This window comes from Capsella rubella, unplaced genomic scaffold, assembly GCF_000375325.1.
Source record: "Capsella rubella cultivar Monte Gargano unplaced genomic scaffold, Caprub1_0 scaffold_1, whole genome shotgun sequence".
Classification (NCBI taxonomy): domain Eukaryota; kingdom Viridiplantae; phylum Streptophyta; class Magnoliopsida; order Brassicales; family Brassicaceae; genus Capsella; species Capsella rubella.
In genome coordinates, this window is record NW_006238923.1 from 10871376 (window position 1) to 10889782 (window position 18407).

General features: G+C 34.5%; 6 protein-coding genes across 7 annotated transcripts; 4 read left to right on the forward strand and 2 right to left on the reverse strand.

Annotated features, from left to right (window-relative positions):
• Positions 1-2391: 2391 nt before the first annotated feature.
• Positions 2392-3690, reverse strand: LOC17900122. The gene has a single exon (XM_006303965.2). The coding sequence runs from the start codon at positions 3586-3588 to the stop codon at positions 2623-2625; it is 966 nt and encodes a 321-aa protein (XP_006304027.1). The 5' UTR covers positions 3589-3690; the 3' UTR covers positions 2392-2622.
• Positions 3691-5205: 1515 nt separating this feature from the next.
• On the forward strand, positions 5206-7006 carry LOC17898037 (agamous-like MADS-box protein AGL63). The gene is made up of 6 exons (XM_006306300.2): positions 5206-5393; positions 5907-5991; positions 6108-6281; positions 6445-6492; positions 6610-6657; positions 6764-7006. Exons 1-6 carry the CDS (start codon positions 5206-5208, stop codon positions 7004-7006), a joined length of 786 nt encoding a protein of 261 aa, XP_006306362.2.
• Positions 7007-7225: 219 nt separating this feature from the next.
• Positions 7226-10230, forward strand: LOC17898984. The gene is made up of 6 exons (XM_006306845.2): positions 7226-7386; positions 7469-8400; positions 8488-9303; positions 9394-9567; positions 9666-9719; positions 9867-10230. The coding sequence occupies exons 2-6, from the start codon at positions 7474-7476 to the stop codon at positions 9987-9989; spliced, it is 2094 nt and encodes a 697-aa protein (XP_006306907.1). The 5' UTR covers positions 7226-7386; positions 7469-7473; the 3' UTR covers positions 9990-10230.
• A 152-nt stretch (positions 10231-10382) lies between these two features.
• Positions 10383-12188, reverse strand: LOC17898324 (14 kDa zinc-binding protein). Of its 2 annotated transcripts, none has more exons than XM_023789351.1 (6): positions 12087-12188; positions 11891-11998; positions 11725-11811; positions 11384-11459; positions 10768-10885; positions 10383-10689 (listed from the first exon to the last, which is right to left on the reverse strand). In XM_023789351.1, the coding sequence occupies exons 1-6, from the start codon at positions 12116-12118 to the stop codon at positions 10622-10624; spliced, it is 489 nt and encodes a 162-aa protein (XP_023645119.1). In that variant the 5' UTR covers positions 12119-12188; the 3' UTR covers positions 10383-10621. The 2 variants fall into 2 exon arrangements, with proteins under 2 accessions (XP_023645119.1, XP_006305672.1); XM_006305610.2 differs by having other exon boundaries at positions 10405-10689; positions 11384-11531; positions 12087-12187.
• Positions 12189-12247: 59 nt separating this feature from the next.
• LOC17898306 (sulfiredoxin, chloroplastic/mitochondrial) lies at positions 12248-13246 on the forward strand. The gene is made up of 5 exons (XM_006304239.2): positions 12248-12364; positions 12436-12599; positions 12700-12733; positions 12822-12915; positions 13004-13246. Exons 1-5 carry the CDS (start codon positions 12301-12303, stop codon positions 13017-13019), a joined length of 372 nt encoding a protein of 123 aa, XP_006304301.1. The 5' UTR covers positions 12248-12300; the 3' UTR covers positions 13020-13246.
• A 4140-nt stretch (positions 13247-17386) lies between these two features.
• Positions 17387-18328, forward strand: LOC17898196. The gene is made up of 2 exons (XM_006304280.2): positions 17387-17393; positions 17716-18328. The coding sequence occupies exons 1-2, from the start codon at positions 17387-17389 to the stop codon at positions 18012-18014; spliced, it is 306 nt and encodes a 101-aa protein (XP_006304342.2). The 3' UTR covers positions 18015-18328.
• The last annotated feature ends 79 nt before the right edge of the window (positions 18329-18407 follow it).

Here is an 18407-nt window from a genome sequence, read left to right on the forward strand (position 1 = left end):
ACAAACATAATAATGTTATTATATGAAACGAATCAATATCGCAATCTAATCTACTTTAGGTTCTCGATCTTGTGTTTTAATTACTGTAATTAATAGATTTCATTATTTAGATTCGTAAGAAAATTACATGGACACTTTTTTTTTTTTATGCTTAATGATCATAAAACATTGTTTTTGTTTCCAACACTTTGGGATATCAAGCTAAGCACTCACTCGCGTGTTCGCGGACATCTAACAAATATGACAATTTTAGCTTCGTTTTAGTTTTCAAGTATGGTGTACTAGACATATATATAGGAACACATATGAACATTTTTATATGAACAAATTTATAGGACCACACATTGAAGCTATTTTGTCTTTCTGAGATTGCTAAGATATTTTCTTATTGATAAAGAAGATTAGCTATAGTATATAACAAAAATTGGATCCTTGGAATATTCCTCTAATCAACGGCTGCTTAAAAAGGTGATTAATATCTTCTGTCGCACCTAGGTTAGACAAAAGTGACATTTGACAAATGACAACAACTTCATCCTTAGCCGAGAAATTAAAAGAAAAAAAAAAAAGATGATTCACTATGCAAGTACTATTTTTAGATTTACGTAGAGCCTTTGCTAACTGGTTATATTTGGAAAAGAAAACAAACTCATAAATTACACTAATTATGTGATCATTTCAATAGAGACATATGATCTCTTAAGAAATATAATATGTTCTCTCATTAGTCTTATTTTATATTAACGATATAAATTCCTTGAGTGTTTTCTCTTGTTTAGTAAACTAATCCATATTATAAAATTAAAGTCATTAACTAAGCACTAAATCTTTTTTTTTTTTACATCAACTAAGCACTAAATCCAGATTAATAGTTTGATGACTTTGATCAATGATGGCCAGCCACGGCCACGGATGGTTGTTTTAAAACATACAACCTTAGTCAACCAAATTAAGATAGAGAGATAGAAAGATACGTTACAAAGAAAATTAAAATCAAGTCTTATATGAGGTGGGTTCGACCCTGGAATTATATTTTCTACACGTTCAAAGAGAATCTATAAGAAAACGTCTCTACATTTGTTATTTTCTTTTGATAACAAGTCTACATCCTTCATTTTAATAAGTCTACATCATTTCATAACTAATTTTTTAAGCATGATTGTTCATTTTTTTTTCATAATTCTGGGTCTGATTGAACATAACAACCTTGAGATTTGTATTATTTTTAATTGAAATTTGTGATTTAATCATATTTAATTAATAGTATTGTTCACGTATAAATAATCCACGATTTCAATGCTAACTATGTGAGGTATAAAACCAAATTCTATGTTAGTGTATTTTTCATTCCAAATGTATTGGTAAAGGATTTAAATTTAATCAAGGTCAATTATATAATTGCCATAATTAAATCCTAGTAGAAGTAGTATTATGTTAGTTGAACATTTGAACCTAACGTCCAATTTTACAATATACAAATATATGTACTTCACAAAATCTATCATATCCTTGACTATATCATAACGTCCAAAAGAACTTTCGACGCATCAAAATAAGTCAACAATTTTGACAATCACGATATAAGAAGTTGCAATTTCTTAAAGAAATATTTTGTAAGTGATTTTAATTTATTTTTCTCTTCGTTCTTGACGATAATTAAAAAGAGCTAAAGATGTTCTTGTTGGGCTTATTCACCTAACGATTTGAACGCACTACAGAAATAAATGGCCCAATTAGAGTTCAGGTTTCGTAACCGTGTGTATATCCTCAAAACTCAAAAGCCAAGTTACCTTTGGGACATGAACAAGAACAACATACATTTGAATCTTTTCACTTTGTCTTTGCCTTTGGTTTCGGGTCTTATTAGACTCTTAGACATGACATGTTAACTCCCATTGCTAACTTTTATCTTTATAGATTCTTTTCTTTCGATTTGGCTTGCTTATATCACATTTGATTGATGCATTTGGTTGACATGTAAAAAGAGTTAAGTTATACTGTAATCACAAGATTTTCTTTGGTTGAGGTTTCATTGATCACTATATTTAGCATAGTGATTTCGAGTTAGATGTTACTACATTACCATCAACCTCGCATCCACAACATTTTGTCAACAAAACAAGAATTATGAACATAGTTTTTTTGGATTTGCTTCTAAATTTGGTTTTCATTCGGTTTAGTATAACATATCTAAATCAAACTTCCCAACAACGTACAAAAAATTCAAACTTATAAACATTACACAATTACTCCTACGACCTAACTTGGTGTAGGTTCCAAGGTCAAAATTCTGCAGCCTTGTTATTCCATTACTGGTCAACTTAAGCATCTACAAACCAACCTTGAAGAGTCTAATTTTCACAGCTAACAATGATCATCAACATCAGAAGCATCAAAACACATCTTCGAATCAATAAACTCAAAATCCTTCAAATCATGGATCAATAATCAAAACCAAAGCCAACAACAAAAGAGTCTTGAGTCTAATACATACACATGACATTTAGAACTAATATTCCAAATTCCACATTTCTTCTTCTTCTTCTCAAATGTTTACATACTAACAGAGAGAGAGAATGATAATAAGAGAAGAGAAAACAGTACCAGAGAATCACCTTGCCTTCAAATGTCTAAGTTCTCCAATTGAATGTTGCTCTTAAGAGGCACATAATCTCCAAGATACCCACCAAGATGATCATACAAAGCGGTCTTATCAATCGTCTGATGATGATAACTCTTGCAAACATAGTAAAACACACTCTGAACCAACAAACCCACAAGATTGACCATGACAAGAACACCAACTAGCAAACCACCAACAAAAGTCCTAGTAAAAGTTCCATACTTGCCTCCACCATGAACCACAACAGCTCCAAAACTAATCCCAATCAACCCACAGAGGAAAAGGTAAACAAAGACTAACCCCATAGCCATCTTAACCTTCCCTTTAAGCAACTCATAAGCTTTCCTCATAGCTGCAATCCCATAAACCGGTTCAAGAACAGAGATCACACTACCTAAATGCCACAGAGCAGTGAAATACACATGGACACCAAAATACAGAACAGAGATTATGATTCCAGCAACAACAGCTAAGCCAACACTGTTCAAATCAAGAGCAACGAGGAGAATCACAAGGAAGACAAAGAAGACTGCGTTGTAAGCAAACATCAACAGAGCAACCCAAAGGAAAGTGATGAAGAGTCGTTTAAAGACTTTGGGAATCGCTGAGAGAGTTGAAGAGAAAGAAACAGGCTTTCCTGTGTAGAGAGAAGCGACGGTGAAGACAACAGCAGCGGTGGAGAGAAGAGAGAAGGCGAAGAGGAAGATCAAGTAGCTGAACTGGAAGATCAACAGAACAGTCCAGTCGTGTCGGGAACGATCTGAGTTTGGTGGGTCGGTTTTGTCGAGTTTGGCGAGGATTGGCTGAGTGAAGAGCGAGTGAGCGAGGATGGCGAAGGAGAGAGGGAAGATTAAAGATAAGGTAATGAGGTAGAAGGTTCTTGGAGATCGTTTCTTGATTGAGATTGATTCTTGAAGTAGTTGAGGAATCGTCAAGAATTGGAGCTCTTCTGGTTGGAGATCCATGGGTTAGATCGGAGAAGAAAGAGAGATGAAGGATCACCGACGGGTCAATTTGGAAATCTGAGAAAGATGAGATTTTTTTTTTTTTTTTTTTTTGGTTTCTTGAGTTATTGTTTGTTAAGACCAAGAAGATGAAAAAAGAGAAATGAGGAGGAGAAAGACTTTGTTGGAAACTTCTGGGAAACTCATAAAAACACGTTTAAGTTTTTGACTAGTTTGTTTTTACCAAATCTTATTATTTTTTTTTTTTTGGGTTGCTAATTAAGTTTTTTTTTAATGATATTTGGAAATGTTATTATAAGATTTAATTATATGGAATAATATGTAATTTGGTCAAATTTTTAGCACAATTCTCTTTGCATGATCTCTGAGACGCAATCATGGAATCAGGCTTGAAGACTTTTTTTTGTTTTTCTTTGGTTTTGAGTTTTAATATTAGCATGGTTTAATATGAAAATATTAAAAGTATATATGTGTTTTTTCATGGTGTTTATCAGGAATTCAGGATTAAAGTTTCTTGAGAGAGCAAACAGATCAGAAATTTTTAATGATGTTAAAGTTTCTTTTTTTTATTTTATTTTTTATACGAGCTTACTTGAAAAAGGATTTGATAAATATCATTAATGAAGTTATTATGATTACTTAATACTAATTTTAGAAGAGATACTGATTAATTCCGAGGTATAATGTTTTTACCCTATTTTTACTGAATCGGAGGTGCAGAGAAATCACATGGGCCAATGGTCCCAATTGTTAAATGTCGATATCAACTTTATAATTAATCTCAGGCTTTAAATGAAAATTTGCAAAATTTAATAACTGTGAAATTTTACTTTGAGATCATTTTTGAACTTGTTGCATTTTAATTTTTTTGGGTTTAGTTGATTTTTTTTACTTTACGTAAGGAAATAAAATTAATAGTCAAATATTGGTGTACAATGCACTATCCTAATTACTACACACAACACATACGATATTTTGGTTAAAACTTTGAAATCTAGTGAATAGAGTTAAACTTTGATTAAAGTTAAACACTTTTAATCTTTGTACAAAGAACCCTAACAAAGTGTAAATTAATTGAACGTTTTCTTATATTTTTATCAATCGGCCATATATAGTGTAATACTGTACTTAATTTTGTTATTCAAATGCAAATCATGACTCGGCTCACTCAGACCACGAACGTGCTAGGTGGGATTGCGTTTTTATGTCATACTACGAGAAAATTTAATAAACCTAATAACAATTAGTTCTTCCTAAATCTAAGCATATCCTATATAAACTTATGAAATTATATAATTTCAAGTAGTACTAGTAGTAAGAAGATTATAACTAAGTAGTAGCAGTACCATTCATAACGTATAGAGAATATATAACTAATTAAAGTATCAGTCTGTGTATAAATTAAATTCCCCATAAAATACCGTAAACATCACATCACGTACGTATTAAATAAAGTAGCAGTCTATGTATAAATATAGCAACTGTTCATCTCAAGGTTTCATTTGCTAAAAAGAAAAAACAAAGAAACCACATCTCTTCTACTTCGATCTCTCTTTTTTGGGTTTAGCATATTCTCATGAAATTAGGGTTTTAGAGAAAGATCGAGCTATTGAAGAGATGAGGAAAGGTAAGGTAGTGATAAAAAGGATAGAGGATAGGATAAGGAGACAAGTGACATTCGCAAAGAGAAGAAAGAGTCTGATGAAGAAAGCACATGAACTCTCTGTTCTCTGTGATGTCCATCTTGGTCTCATCATCTTCTCTTACTCCAACAGGCTCTACGATTTCTGCTCCAACACCACAAGGTTTCATTTATATACTTTTCACATTACTTGTTTATATATAGAGACTCATACATATGTGTACGTGTTCTTGTTTTGTTAAAACAAACAAGAAAACGCAATAATCTTCATCTTCTTGTTATCATCATCACTTGGCTTCATTTTAGTGTTTTTTTGTCACTCGTATATACGCTTGTTTAAACTCTTTTTCATAAAAAAAGAAAAGAAAGTTTCATATAAGTTGGTATTATACCAAGTTCATACATGTTTTCTACTTTTCTTTGCTTGATTTTATATTTTGATTTATAATTAAAAAAAAAAAACTCAATCAAAGAAATAAGAGACATTTTCTAATGTTTAGTTAGCTATTATGTCTCAGGTTTTAATTCTAAGGAAAGCTCTGAATTTTATAATATTGATCCCAAAGAAAGAAGTTCTTGTTAATGAATTGTCAGAAATTTACACATATTTATTAATAAATTGTCTGTTTTATAATTAATTTTTATAAATTTTGATTTGGTTATTTCAACAAATCAGCATGGAGAATCTCATCATGAGATACCAAATGGAAAAAGAAGCTGGTCATACTCATACCTCTGCAGACCACAGTTTCCATCCTGCAGTAATTAAATATTCTTTCCAGTTCAATATGACTATTAATTACCTTCACATGTTAAAATTCTTATATAATAACAATACTATAATAAAATGAAATTTCGTATATGTGTATATATATAGGATCAGTGTTCAAACTGTGCGAAGACAAAGGAAACAATGATGAGAGAGATCGAGAATCTGAAGATGAATCTTCAATTGTACGACGGACATGGCTTGAATCTCTTAACCTACGACGATCTCCTCCGTTTTGAGCTCCATCTCGAATCTTCTCTCCAACACGTTCGAGCTCGTAAGGTATATATTCATAAATAAAGTACAATCTCTATACATGCATGGCATATATTTATTTAAACGTATGTTTTAAAATTCCTTTTTTTCGTGAAAACCACACACACTAACATAGTTAAGTCCCCAAATTTAATAGTGTTCTTGTCTTTTGTGTTTATTATTTATGTAGTGTGCGTTCATGCAGCAACAAATAAACAAGCTTAAGGGAAAGGCAAAGGTGAGTTCTTCTTGGCATTGGTATTTTTCCAACTTAATCTACTAGAAGTCATAATTGTGTCACATTCGAAGGCTTATAATATGAATAATAACCATATTCAAATTTTTCTTACGATAGGAAACATTCATGGATGATTATGAAGAAACCCAACATTTTTCCCTTCCGGTACATGTCTTTGTGTGTGTTATAAATAAACCCTATAACAAGTTTTCAATTTGCATATATACTTATGTTAGTGTACGCTTTATATTTCTGTATTCAATATACGAAGGTGCAACAAGGAGGAAGCTCTTGGGAGCAACTGATGTGGCAAGCAGAGAGACAGATGATGACGACGTGTCAAATACAAGACGATGATGACGTCACACGCCGGCAAGTGAAGAAGGAGTTCCTCCTTTTTGACCGTGAAGAAGAAGAACACCACCAACCCATCATCGGCGCTCTCCAGCTCGTCCAGCTGCCACAGCCTTCACCACAACCAGCCCGAACCCAAGGCCCAGTATCAGGCCCATAACTACTACCATCATAGCTCTACACTCATAGCGGTATAGGAACCTACTCGGTTCGGTTCGGTTAAGTTATTACCAGACAGACAGTTAAATTTCGGTTATTGTCTATTTGCTGTTTTCTAATTAACACATTGAACATGCGCTTTTGGGTTATGTTTTAAGGAAAAGTTTGTCTGTTTAATTCCGAATACTGTATACTAATAATTACACTTGATTGCCACTAATCACCTCCAAACAACCGTTACTGTTCGGAGAAACCAAAATCAGCATTAAAAAAATTCCGATGACCCGGAAAAAGAACTCAACCTCTTCCCTCGAGATCGACGGCGAATAGACATAATAGACAACGACATTGCCAAAAATCAAGATCCCACGACGTCGAAAGGTAAATAAAAAATGTCTTGACAATGACATCTATCTTTTTTTTTTTTTTTTTTGACATTCTAATGTTATCTCATCATTTCCAGTTCCGATGAACCAAATCGAAGAAGATCCAAACCCTAATCTACCGGAACGTCTCTTCGCCATTGATTCACATCCCGACGGAGCACGTCTTAACATATACTCAAGACCCGAGTACCTTGGTACAATCGCTACCCTTCTCAAAGGCACTAAAGAATGGGACCGAATCAGGAGTTCACAATTTGGGAAACTCTTCGAGCTCCCTGTCGCTCGGTGCTCACATTCAGGCAAGTTGATACATGGTTTGTTATTCCGACAGCTCGTCACTCAAAAGAAACACGAGCTTTGGTTCGTCTTTGGTGGACACCCTATGCGTTTCTCTATACGAGAGTTTCACATAGTGACAGGTCTTAGTTGCGGTGAATTGCCAAAGATAGAGAAGAATCAGGAGGAGGATCCTGAGTACTTGTCTGTGTGGTATAGGCTTTTCGGAAGTAAAAAAACTAGTGTTGTCACAGTTGGACATGTGTTGGAGATGTTGTTACAGAATGATAAAATCACTGATGAGAGAAAACAGTTGTCTTCTTGGAAAAAGCTTTGTCTGGCTCTCATTGTGATTGTGGATGGTGTTGTTGTGTGTTCGGATAAAGACTCAGTCAGTCCGGATTTTGTGGAGATGTTAAATGATATCGACTACTTTTTGAGTTATCCATGGGGGAGAAGAGCTTTCACCGAGACCATTCGTCGTTTTGGGCCGCCCAAGGACGAATCTAATCCGATAGGAGTACTAAAGAAGCGTATGAAACAGAAGACGAGCGCTTGCTATGGCTTTCCTCTAGCTCTTCAGCTCCAAGCTCTTCAGTCTATTCCGGTTATATTGGAGAGGATAAATCATATAACGGATATTCGGGACTTTACTGAGAGGTCAGCTGAGGGGTTATCATCCACGCGTCTGCTTCGTAAGACTGACATACTTGAGGCTGAGGTTGATGACAAAGTAGGCAACTAGTTCAATTCTCAAATATAACTATATTTTATCAATTTTATGTTGTAACACATTGCTTTTTTCATGTCCTAATTGTAGCTTGTGGTTGCATACACATTGGAACCTAAGGGAATGATTAACGAATCTGAGTTGGTTTGGGACACAGAGGTTTCTGATCCTAAGGTGGATTACATTTTGAGATTGATCAACGAGGGACATATTTTCAAACCGTTTGAATGGCCACTCTTGAAAGCAGCATATCAAGCAAGGCACAAAAAGCCTATTCCAAATAAGCCGAAGCATAAACCTCTTACTAGGTGTTCTATGAAGGAGAAGGAAGTTGCCAAGCCTCCTACCATCCACAAACATATTTCTCAGAACAAACCAACGGAAAAGGTTCATGTTGGCAGAGAAAGTAGCGACCCGAGGTACGTCACGCTTTCTCACTTGAATGACATGAAGGAGTGGATACTGAAACAGAATGAAGAACTTAGGAGCAAGATTAGGGAGGACATTAAAGAAATGGTTGGTCCCAAATCACATTCGCAGGACGACACACCCGCAGGAGGAGCATCTAATCTGCGCCGATCAAACAGGCTTAACACCAACTGTAAGGAAAACATGGCTAAGACTGATGCACTCTCTAAGAAAACCGGCAACACAGAAACGCGAAAACGTAAACGGGTAGAGGTTCACTCCATATCAAGTGGAGGCGTGTCAGGCAATGACAACGAAGGCGTAGAGGATGTTCAGTCTTTAAGGAAAGAGTCTAGAGTAAGTGGAGAGGATGTTCAGAGTCCATGGAATGAGGACGGAAATGCGCAAAGCCCGGGTACATGTTATCAGTGGGATGATTATGGAGATGCTCTAAAAATCATTGAGGAAGAGGATTTGATGCAGGAAACAAGCTACTTTGTAAGAGTTGTTACATTCTTATTCCTCTTTGTATCCGTTTACATCCCACATCCTCACTTATGATTATAATTTTATTCAATTTTCTTGTAGGATCACTGTCCAAATTGTGTGAAGACTAAAGAATCAATGATGAGAGAGATAGAGAATCTTAAACTGAATCTTCAACTGTACCAAGGACATAGCATGAATGATTTAAGCTACGACGATCTCCTTCGTTCAGAGCTCCAACTCGAATCTTCTCTCCGTGGTGTTCGAGCTCGTAAGGTACATAATACACACACACACTATAGTATTGAGTCTATATACATATCCGAAACTTTACACTTTTGATGGTTCATGTCTCTTGTTTATTTATTTTGTAGTTTGAGTTCTTGCAGCAGCAACAACAAACAGACAAGCATAAGGGAAAGGGAAAGGTGAGTTCTTGGCCATGGTATTATTTTTCCATTCAATCTGACAATATAGCTGATGCCCAAAAAAAAAAAAAATCTTATAATAGCTAAGATAAATAAAGTTTTGAAGCTTTATAACCATTTTTAACTGTTTGTGTACTTGTTCAATAGGAAATACTCATGGATGAAGAAAGCACACAATTTTCCAATCCGGTACGTGCCTTGGTGTGTCAAAGGCAAGAAGCTGATGACATCAACCGGCAAGTGAAGAAGGAGTTCCCTTCTTACAGCTAGGAACCCGCCGGCTGCCACAACCAACCCCGAGACTAGGCGCAAACTAAGGCCCATAACTTCTCTCTGTCTAGCTAATATCAGATAATAACTTAAGCAGATCGACTCAGTTTGGTTCTGTTCAGTTGTTATCAGCCCCTACCAGACTTGTTGCGTTGCTGACTTCTAATGAACATTGGCCATGCTTTGATTGCTTTCGTATAATATTAAAAGGAAAGCTTTGTCGACAAAAAAAAAAAAAAAAGGAAAGCTTCTCTAATCTCTGATATAACTTAACGAATATGGAGATCTTTTATTGCAGCAGAAACTACTCAAAGCTGTGTTATGTTGTGTTCTCTTAACTCTATAGAACTCATTAATATGTATAGATCCTTCTACAGTAATTGTAAAACACTATTAGGAGAGAAAAACTCCTACATCATATAAAATGTTGATAATTATTTCTAACTATGAATAGAGAAAGAAAAAAAGTATTTGATTACAATTGGAAATGGAATCTATCTAATCTCTAGGAACTCACAACTGGATAAATCCGACAGTGGTAAGAACTCATAAACCATACAAGACAGGATTGGAGTTGACAATTTTGGAGCTCCTTGTCCATAAATTCTTTGGTTAAACGAGAATCTTTCTTCTTAACCGGGTGGCCATTTCATCTGTCGCCCCCCGAGGACGTGCAGATGAAGATGGTAAACAGATTGGCCTGAATGAGATGAAGTTAATTCAGTTAAGTGGATAATGATAATAATGGTGTTTGGTTAAATGGAAAAAAACGACTTACAGGCTTCAGCACCGTTGTTGATAACCACACGGAACCCATCGAGGATTCCTTCCTTCTCAGCAACTATCTTGGATGCATGTAGAAGTTTCCCAAGAACATCTACGTGTCTTGGTTCAGCCTGCGATGACATGATATGTTCAGGTAAGATCTTAAACTGTTACACCAAAAGCTTCACACATGATTTTCTCATAACTTGTTCCTCTTATTATCGGTGTATAATCACAGGCAAACAAAAGATGAGGCAGCATTTATATTGATAAGAAACACTAGCATAAAACTAGTCCTTACTCATTGGTCATTACAGAACACAATACTATTGGCGTAAAGATAGATTCTATGAGATCTTAAAGGGCAGACTAAAGTAAGTCACAAGAGGAAATAGCAAGAGAGTAAACATTAGGCAAAATGAAATACAAATAAGCTATCTGCGGGCATGATATAAAACCAAGCATGCATAGGAAAGAATCACACCATCCTATCTGTTTTCTGCCTTTGCTTTCAAAGGCGTAACCCAAGAGAGACCAACATTTTATCGCGAAATCTCGATTTGTGACTGCTAAAGACAATTCCAATTCACCAGAAACATACTGAATGTTAAAATCTAAAACAGACTCACATTGCTAAGCATGGTCAAACCATCTCTCAACTTGGGGATGACCAAAACATGAACAGGAGCCTGTGGGTTTATGTCTCTGAATGCCAAAACATTCTCATCTTCATAAACAATGTCAGATGGAATCTCTTTAGCTATAATCTTGTCAAATCTAAAAACCACAAAGATATATACATAAGAGCCTTTAGCATAAACTTCCAAAGGATCACACTTCACACCATTTCAAAGACATCTCCAGAAACATTACTAAAACTCCTCAGATTTCAACTCCACCATTTCATAATTCAGATGTTAAATCTCAATTCGATTGTGAAAGAGAAATCAAAACTGAAGAGAAACCATACATGGTCGGAGCTCCAGTATCAGCAACAGCAGCCGCAGCTTTTGCAGCCGCCTCTTCATTATGCGCAGCACGAGTAGAGCAAATGAATCTACCCAATCGATTAAACCAACATCAGCTCAAATCCCAATAATCCACACAGCACAAATAAGAACAGAGAGTATTCTCACCTTGAGGAACGAGTATAAGGAAGAACCCTAATCAATTCTCCAGTGGAGAAGACAATTCTCGAAGTCGCTCTCACAGACTGAACAACCTTCCCCGCCGTAGAGAAGTTCCTGAAAACACGAACAACCTCAACGCCATTAGCAAATTCAACAAAACCCAATTCCTCATAACTGTATCAAGAGCAAGATAGTTTCATACCGAAGCAGCATAGAAGAGGAAGTGACAGCCATTGAAGCTCTCTGCTTCGTTTTCGATCAGAGACCTTTTCTTCTAACATTTTTTCAACAAACGACATCGTTTTAAGTTTTACTCGCATACGACGACGTATTAGAACTTTATATTTCGTTCACAAATATTTCATTATTTTTAGAGATTTGAGAAATTGAGAAGAGGAAGGAGACGGAGACAAACAATGGCGATGATGAGATTACCAATTAGCTCGAGGAGCTTCTCAGTTTCAGCTTCTTCATCCAACGGTAACGATCAAAAATCACTAATCCTTACCAATTAGCTCGAGAAGCTGAATTCAAAACAATTTGATTTTCAGGTTCGCTGCCGGTGATCGGAGGATCTAGCGGCGGTGTAGGTCCGATGATAGTGGAATTACCGTTGGAGAAGATACGGAGACCGTTGATGAGAACCAGATCCAATGATCAGAACAAAGTGAAGGAGCTCATGGATAGTATCAGTCAAATCGGTCTACAAGTTCCGGTTAAGCAACTCGGTTTATCCAATTTTCTGATTTCAAATTTCTTCGATTAGTAGTAATCCAACAAAACTGAAGAAATCTTGTTTTTGGGATTGTGAACAGATTGATGTGATTGAAGTTGATGGAACTTACTATGGTGATTTTTTCTAAATATTTCATTTGTTTCTTTATGATATCTGTAATCAAAAAGCTTATAAAATCCTCCATTGTTGTTGTTGTTGCAGGGTTCTCGGGTTGTCATAGGTATGAGGCGCATCAGAAGCTAGGGCTTCCAACTATACGCTGCAAAATCCGCAAAGGAACAAAGGAAACACTAAGGTAAGAAAGATGAAAATGTTGTTGTGTTGTGTTCTTCAGATTTGTTGTTTTACATTAAAAAAAAGCTTCTTTGTTTGGTTTCCCACAGGCATCATCTTCGCTGAGAGAAGTTTAGTTTTTCAAAGCATAAAAGTTTGGTATGGTATAGTGAACTCGTGAAGAGTGTGAATTGTATAAGAGAACTTTGTATAATCTCTGTGATAGATTTGGTGATTCGTTTGTGTTTAGTGATTAAGTGCCAGATGAAAAGTATTGGATATTTAGAATTTATGAAACTTATTTGTGATCACCAAATTTAAAAGGTTGCAAACAATCAAACTTGCTATAACAACTGGTCTTATGTGTACTGCTTCCTTCTACTTAGTCTGAAACAATGTCGAAGCTAGTGATGGCCGATATGATCAGTAAAGTGGAAGCAGAGGTTCAGTGGCATTCAGTACGAATCATCGTTCGGTTATCGGTTATCTTAAGGTTTGTGTTGAGACTTGAGAGAGTTGTTTGCGTCAAGAATTTACTTTAGCAGAAGCAGAGAAAGGACCAGTAATGCCATTAGCCCTTCGATAGCATTGCTGAAATGCTAAGAGCTTATAGAACATGTATAGGATGACTTAATGGATTTATCTTTGGGCTAAAAACAACTTGGACAATACTATTTCAACACATTCTCACGATAGCAAATTAGATATTGTTGTCTACTAGCTAAGATACGAGTGTTTTGTATTTTACGTATTGGATGTTTATAAAAATTTTAAGATTTGATTTGTTTTTTTTTTTAATATAGTAGTATAGAGGTCAAATGTATAAATGCTAGGTGGCAGATGTTGATTGATGGACACAAAATATATAATCACGTCACTGATTTGGTTTTGGTTTTGGTTTGGTTAAACGAATCTTATTCACAAACTAATTGTCAAACCAAAACAAGACGAGTGGGGAAGATTTTCTAACGTAAACACTTAATAAAATCTAATTATCTTTTGCTGATTTCAATCATGGGAGACATTAAAACATAATCACGTTTCTATGGACCCAATTATTAAATCATTAACGTCAATTATAACAAACAAAAACAAGAAAAACAATTAATGGAGTTATCATCATAGACTCATATAGCATTCTACTTGTTTTTTTTTTTTTTTTTTTTGGGTTTTTGTAGTTATTATGAAGACAAGTGATGCACACATTTTATATTATTAGTCTCTTACTAATGCCTTGGTTTAAAAATTTTAACTAATAACAGCGATTGATGTGGATTATATATTTTTTCCAATGTTGTTTATAATTGAAAAATTAGAAATGACTATATATATTTTACGTACAACTGGAAATGTTCGATTTATGTAAATATGGAAAACAGAAAACAAAAAGACACTAGAGATGACAAGAGACAACACACAACTCAAGACAACTCCATCTTCCAACTAATCTTGTCATGCCAACGTCCATTTATTACTACTTGTAAGCATATCCATTAATACACTTATTTTTGTTTTGTTTTTGTCACACCAATTGATAGTACCCCTTATTATATATATGCACTACTAGTAGTGATATATATTGTATCCGAACATGGTCAGTTTTGTGAAATTTAATTCGATCGAAGGATATGGTGTTGAAATATGATATGTTTACTTAAGTCACATAATATATCAAATTAATCTTAAGTTTCTACCTCGAACATTTTTGATTTGAATGTTTCATTCGTGCAAAAACTTTCCAAGCTTTTTACATAATAGTTTATAAATATATGTATATGAGTGGTTTTTGTGTATGCATGTGTATATTATATGTGAACATGCATGTTGGATGGATTGTGATGTCTGAGGACAAACGAAAGAGGAGATGCAATAAGACAGAAGACGCATGCAATGAAGATTTCCGATTTGGTCGTATCCTTTTCATTTGTCTCAGCCATTAATTCTCAAAACCCTATCTTCTCTTCTTTGATCTTCATCCATCTTTTTCGTTTTTCTTAAAAATATTTTCCAGCATATATAATTGCGTAAATCTGTTTGGTTTATATGTATAATTATGGCAAACTTATTCAGTTTGAGCTCAATAAACATTTGGAGATCAAAACTTAATTTAAATTTTAATAAATCAAAAATATGCAAAGACAAAAACAAAAGTTAGATTGGAGAGTAGGTGTGTATGGCCACTATATTTTTGTAGTAACGTTTTTGGTTTAAATATATATAATTTAGGTTGAAGTGGTAGGTTATAATTATGAAGATAGGTAATGAAATTTAATGTTACTCTCTACTCTCTAGTATACATAATCTACAATGCTATGGTATTTATCGTTTAATCAATATTATTTTTAAAATAACAAAAATATCATGATCATTCCAATTGTATAATTTATATTCTATACCAAAAAGAAATACGCATGTTGACAAAACAATAAAAAGAAATACACATTTGTGGTCCATTTAATTATATATCCAAACAAGCATCTGTGTAACGTGTGTTGTTATCATATTTCTTATTAAATAAAATTATTCAAAGTTTCTGTTGTTAATACAAAAAGGATTGTTATATACATGTGTCTGTGTGTGAAAGAAAGAGAAGAATCTCAATCAAGATTTATCAAGCTGAGACATTTTTTTCCATTTCTCTTTTCTTCTTGTTAATGTTTGCTCTCTCCTTTAAACCAAAATCTTGAAAATGTCTCTTTTCTCTTCTCAAAGTTCTCTTCCTTAATGAGTCAGTTGGTTTTGAGAGGCTGAAGCTGCCAGCATGATCTGGTAATCGCTACATATACGCCACACACACGCACCTCTATACATGTATACAGTTTGTTCTTTGACTACTTTGTTGTATATATTTATGGATTCATGCATGTGTATATACATATAGTTCACATGCATGCCTTTTGTGTATGGTAAAATATATACTAGTGTAGATATATATGCGTGTGTGTGCAAAGATAGTAGTAGTACTAGGTCATCCTGCAGCTTCAGTCACTAAATCACCAACAATGGCAACAAACGATAAACTCAACTTCATGAGAAAGGCGATTCCGGGTTTACTTTGTACGATCATTCAAGGTAAAAATTATATATTTACTTGTCTTGTTCTTGTACTTGCTAGTAAATTCAATAATGTGTGTGTTATTTTCATAGTATCACATCTTCGTTCTCCGGAATATACGCATTTATGTTTTAGTTACTGTGTATATGAAATATGTCCACAAGATCACAAGTCCATGTTCGTTGGTAGGAACGCGTTTACATGTGCCTATGTGTGTTCTTTTCCCTTGACCTATTACTAAGATTTATAATTAAATAAAACATAATATATATTATAAAATGACAAGACGCATGATCTTGATATTTAGCTAGTAAACATTTTATCTTATTCGATATATATATATATATATATATATATATATATATATATTTTTATGTATAGACTTTAATTAAGCATATATATACTACTTAAATTGACCAATCTAGCTATTGCTTATTACATGTCAATGTAGCTTTGATACAAATGATAGATGTTCTACATAGTATAGGTTTTTAACATGGAATTTTATGATTTCATGAGTATAGTGCAAGGAGAGATAGTTCGGTTTTATAATCTCTTCCATCCAATCCAATGAATAGATATTTACATCTTAAGAACAATCTTGCAAATTACTATTACATTTTTATTTTGTTTTTTTTGCAGACTCATGTTATTTATAATACATGCTGTGCCATAAGTAACCAATACATGGTCGACATTGAGATTCTGTTTTGTTTAGCAAACTCAAGTTTGTTTCAAAAATCTTTGATTCAAGAACGCATGCATGATATAGATTGTACTAAGATCATGAAGATATCTTCCTCATACTTTCATCTTAAAGATGTAATTGTAATTCATAGCTTTCTGATGTCTTTCAATCATTTGTTAGGATTAGGGGTTTATACTTTGTACAAACAACATTAGTTAGGATACATAAGTATTTTAAGAACACTTGCCAAATGGTCAAATACAATGTGTTTGAGATTAAATATATATATTTTTTTTGGAATATGTAACTAATAGGGTTCCAAAGATTATAGATCACATTTCATATTATGATAGGATATGTAATCAAATCACCATATTAATATGTTTTAGCAGAGAAAACACCCAAACCAATATGTTCGAGTACCAAGTGCAATGGTGCTGGAGTAACCCATCATATACTCCGAGGCAAACCTCGAATCACACCTTCAACATAGTAATTAGGTTTCTTCTAACATTTGATACGAGGGACTCTTTTACATATAAATATTCAGATTTTAATATAACCACTATGTTTGCGAGTTGGTAACTAAACATGTTCTCTGATCCAAACAAAGTCACTTATGACAAAGATTAGTAACTTTTGATTAGCAAAAAAAAAATGTATAGTAATAAATTAGTTAAATCAAACATAAGAGACTAATCATAGCGTGATGTCACTCATCTAATAAAAAAACATAGTTGGTCTAAGCCAATGGCAAGTAGTCACATCGACAACCACTTGTACAGTCTACCCAAGAACCTACCAACCTTGGCAAAGACTACAAAAAGTCACAAAACTTTTCTGACGATTAAGTCATATAACCACCACATGTGATTTGATTGACTTTAAAACCATGAAAGATTTTAAAAAGAGTGATATGTATATTTCTAATATCTTGTTCTTAATTACTTTTGATTTCGTGGTATAATAGTTTGGTCTTTGGTGTGAAGTAATAATAAGTGGGCTTCATAATAAAAAGGCCAAGCCCATATCCAAAATAAGAATAAGTCCAACGGCTCATCAAAGAAGATCAATGTAAGAGAAATCGATCACCGGGAAGATTCCGGTTCCGATGAGATCTTGTGATCGGTTGGAGGAAGCGCTGTTGCAGTGCCACCGTCGGATGCCGGAAGGACCGGCGAGGAGATCAGGTTGCAGACATTTGAACAAGGCGTTTGCGGAGTGCGTGGTGGGGGAGGCTTGTCCGGAGGAATCAGAGGCGGTGAGGTCACTTTGCTCAAGCGGCGGGACAAGCCTCAAGCGTAAACAGTGCGAGGACGCTCAGCTTTCACTTTCTCTCTGTCTCTCTCGTCATCAGAGACAATTTGAACAGCGGTAGATAAGAAAGGAGTTATTTTTATATAATGGTGGTCTTGTTGTTGAAGCTTCTTGGATGTGGTAAGCTTTGTAATTGGGAAATTTAGGGATTACAAAGTCTGATTCTTTCTGCATCTGTTGGAGATGAGATCATGAATATCAAATGGTCCTTATATGGGTTTGCTATAATGAATTGGGTTTAGTTTGTAAATGCTGTAATGAAGCAGGAGACACATGATGGTGGGAACTTACTGCAACTTTGTGGTTTTGGTTACTTGGTATCTCAATCTTCAATTGTCTAATCAATTATGATACATACTTGGATGCTGCTTCTAATGAATTGGATTGGATAGTTAGAATCATTTCCTTTTGCTAGTCATTACAATGTACATGTATTCAGAAATGAGACTAATTC

Bases quoted from the DNA above. Each gene is read 5' to 3' on its own strand.
- LOC17898037 (XM_006306300.2), top strand. From the start codon at position 5,206: ATGAGGAAAGGTAAGGTAGTGATAAAAAGGATAGAGGATAGGATAAGG. The intron at 5,394-5,906 runs GTTTCATTTATA...TCAACAAATCAG, and splicing joins TTCTGCTCCAACACCACAAG to CATGGAGAATCTCATCATGA. The intron at 5,992-6,107 runs GTAATTAAATAT...GTATATATATAG, and splicing joins ACCACAGTTTCCATCCTGCA to GATCAGTGTTCAAACTGTGC.
- LOC17898984 (XM_006306845.2), top strand. From the start codon at position 7,474: ATGAACCAAATCGAAGAAGATCCAAACCCTAATCTACCGGAACGTCTC. The intron at 9,304-9,393 runs GTAAGAGTTGTT...ATTTTCTTGTAG, and splicing joins TGCAGGAAACAAGCTACTTT to GATCACTGTCCAAATTGTGT. The intron at 9,720-9,866 runs GTGAGTTCTTGG...CTTGTTCAATAG, and splicing joins AGCATAAGGGAAAGGGAAAG to GAAATACTCATGGATGAAGA.
- LOC17898324 (XM_006305610.2), bottom strand. From the start codon at position 12,118: ATGGCTGTCACTTCCTCTTCTATGCTGCTTCG. The intron at 10,886-11,383 runs GTGAGTCTGTTT...ATGTCATCGCAG, and splicing joins GTTTGACCATGCTTAGCAAT to GCTGAACCAAGACACGTAGA. The intron at 10,690-10,767 runs GTAAGTCGTTTT...CATCTCATTCAG, and splicing joins CAACAACGGTGCTGAAGCCT to GCCAATCTGTTTACCATCTT.
- LOC17900122 (XM_006303965.2), bottom strand. From the start codon at position 3,588: ATGGATCTCCAACCAGAAGAGCTCCAATTCTTGACGATTCCTCAACTA.
- LOC17898306 (XM_006304239.2), top strand. From the start codon at position 12,301: ATGGCGATGATGAGATTACCAATTAGCTCGAGGAGCTTCTCAGTTTCA. The intron at 12,600-12,699 runs GTTAAGCAACTC...GATTGTGAACAG, and splicing joins AAATCGGTCTACAAGTTCCG to ATTGATGTGATTGAAGTTGA. The intron at 12,734-12,821 runs GTGATTTTTTCT...TTGTTGTTGCAG, and splicing joins AGTTGATGGAACTTACTATG to GGTTCTCGGGTTGTCATAGG.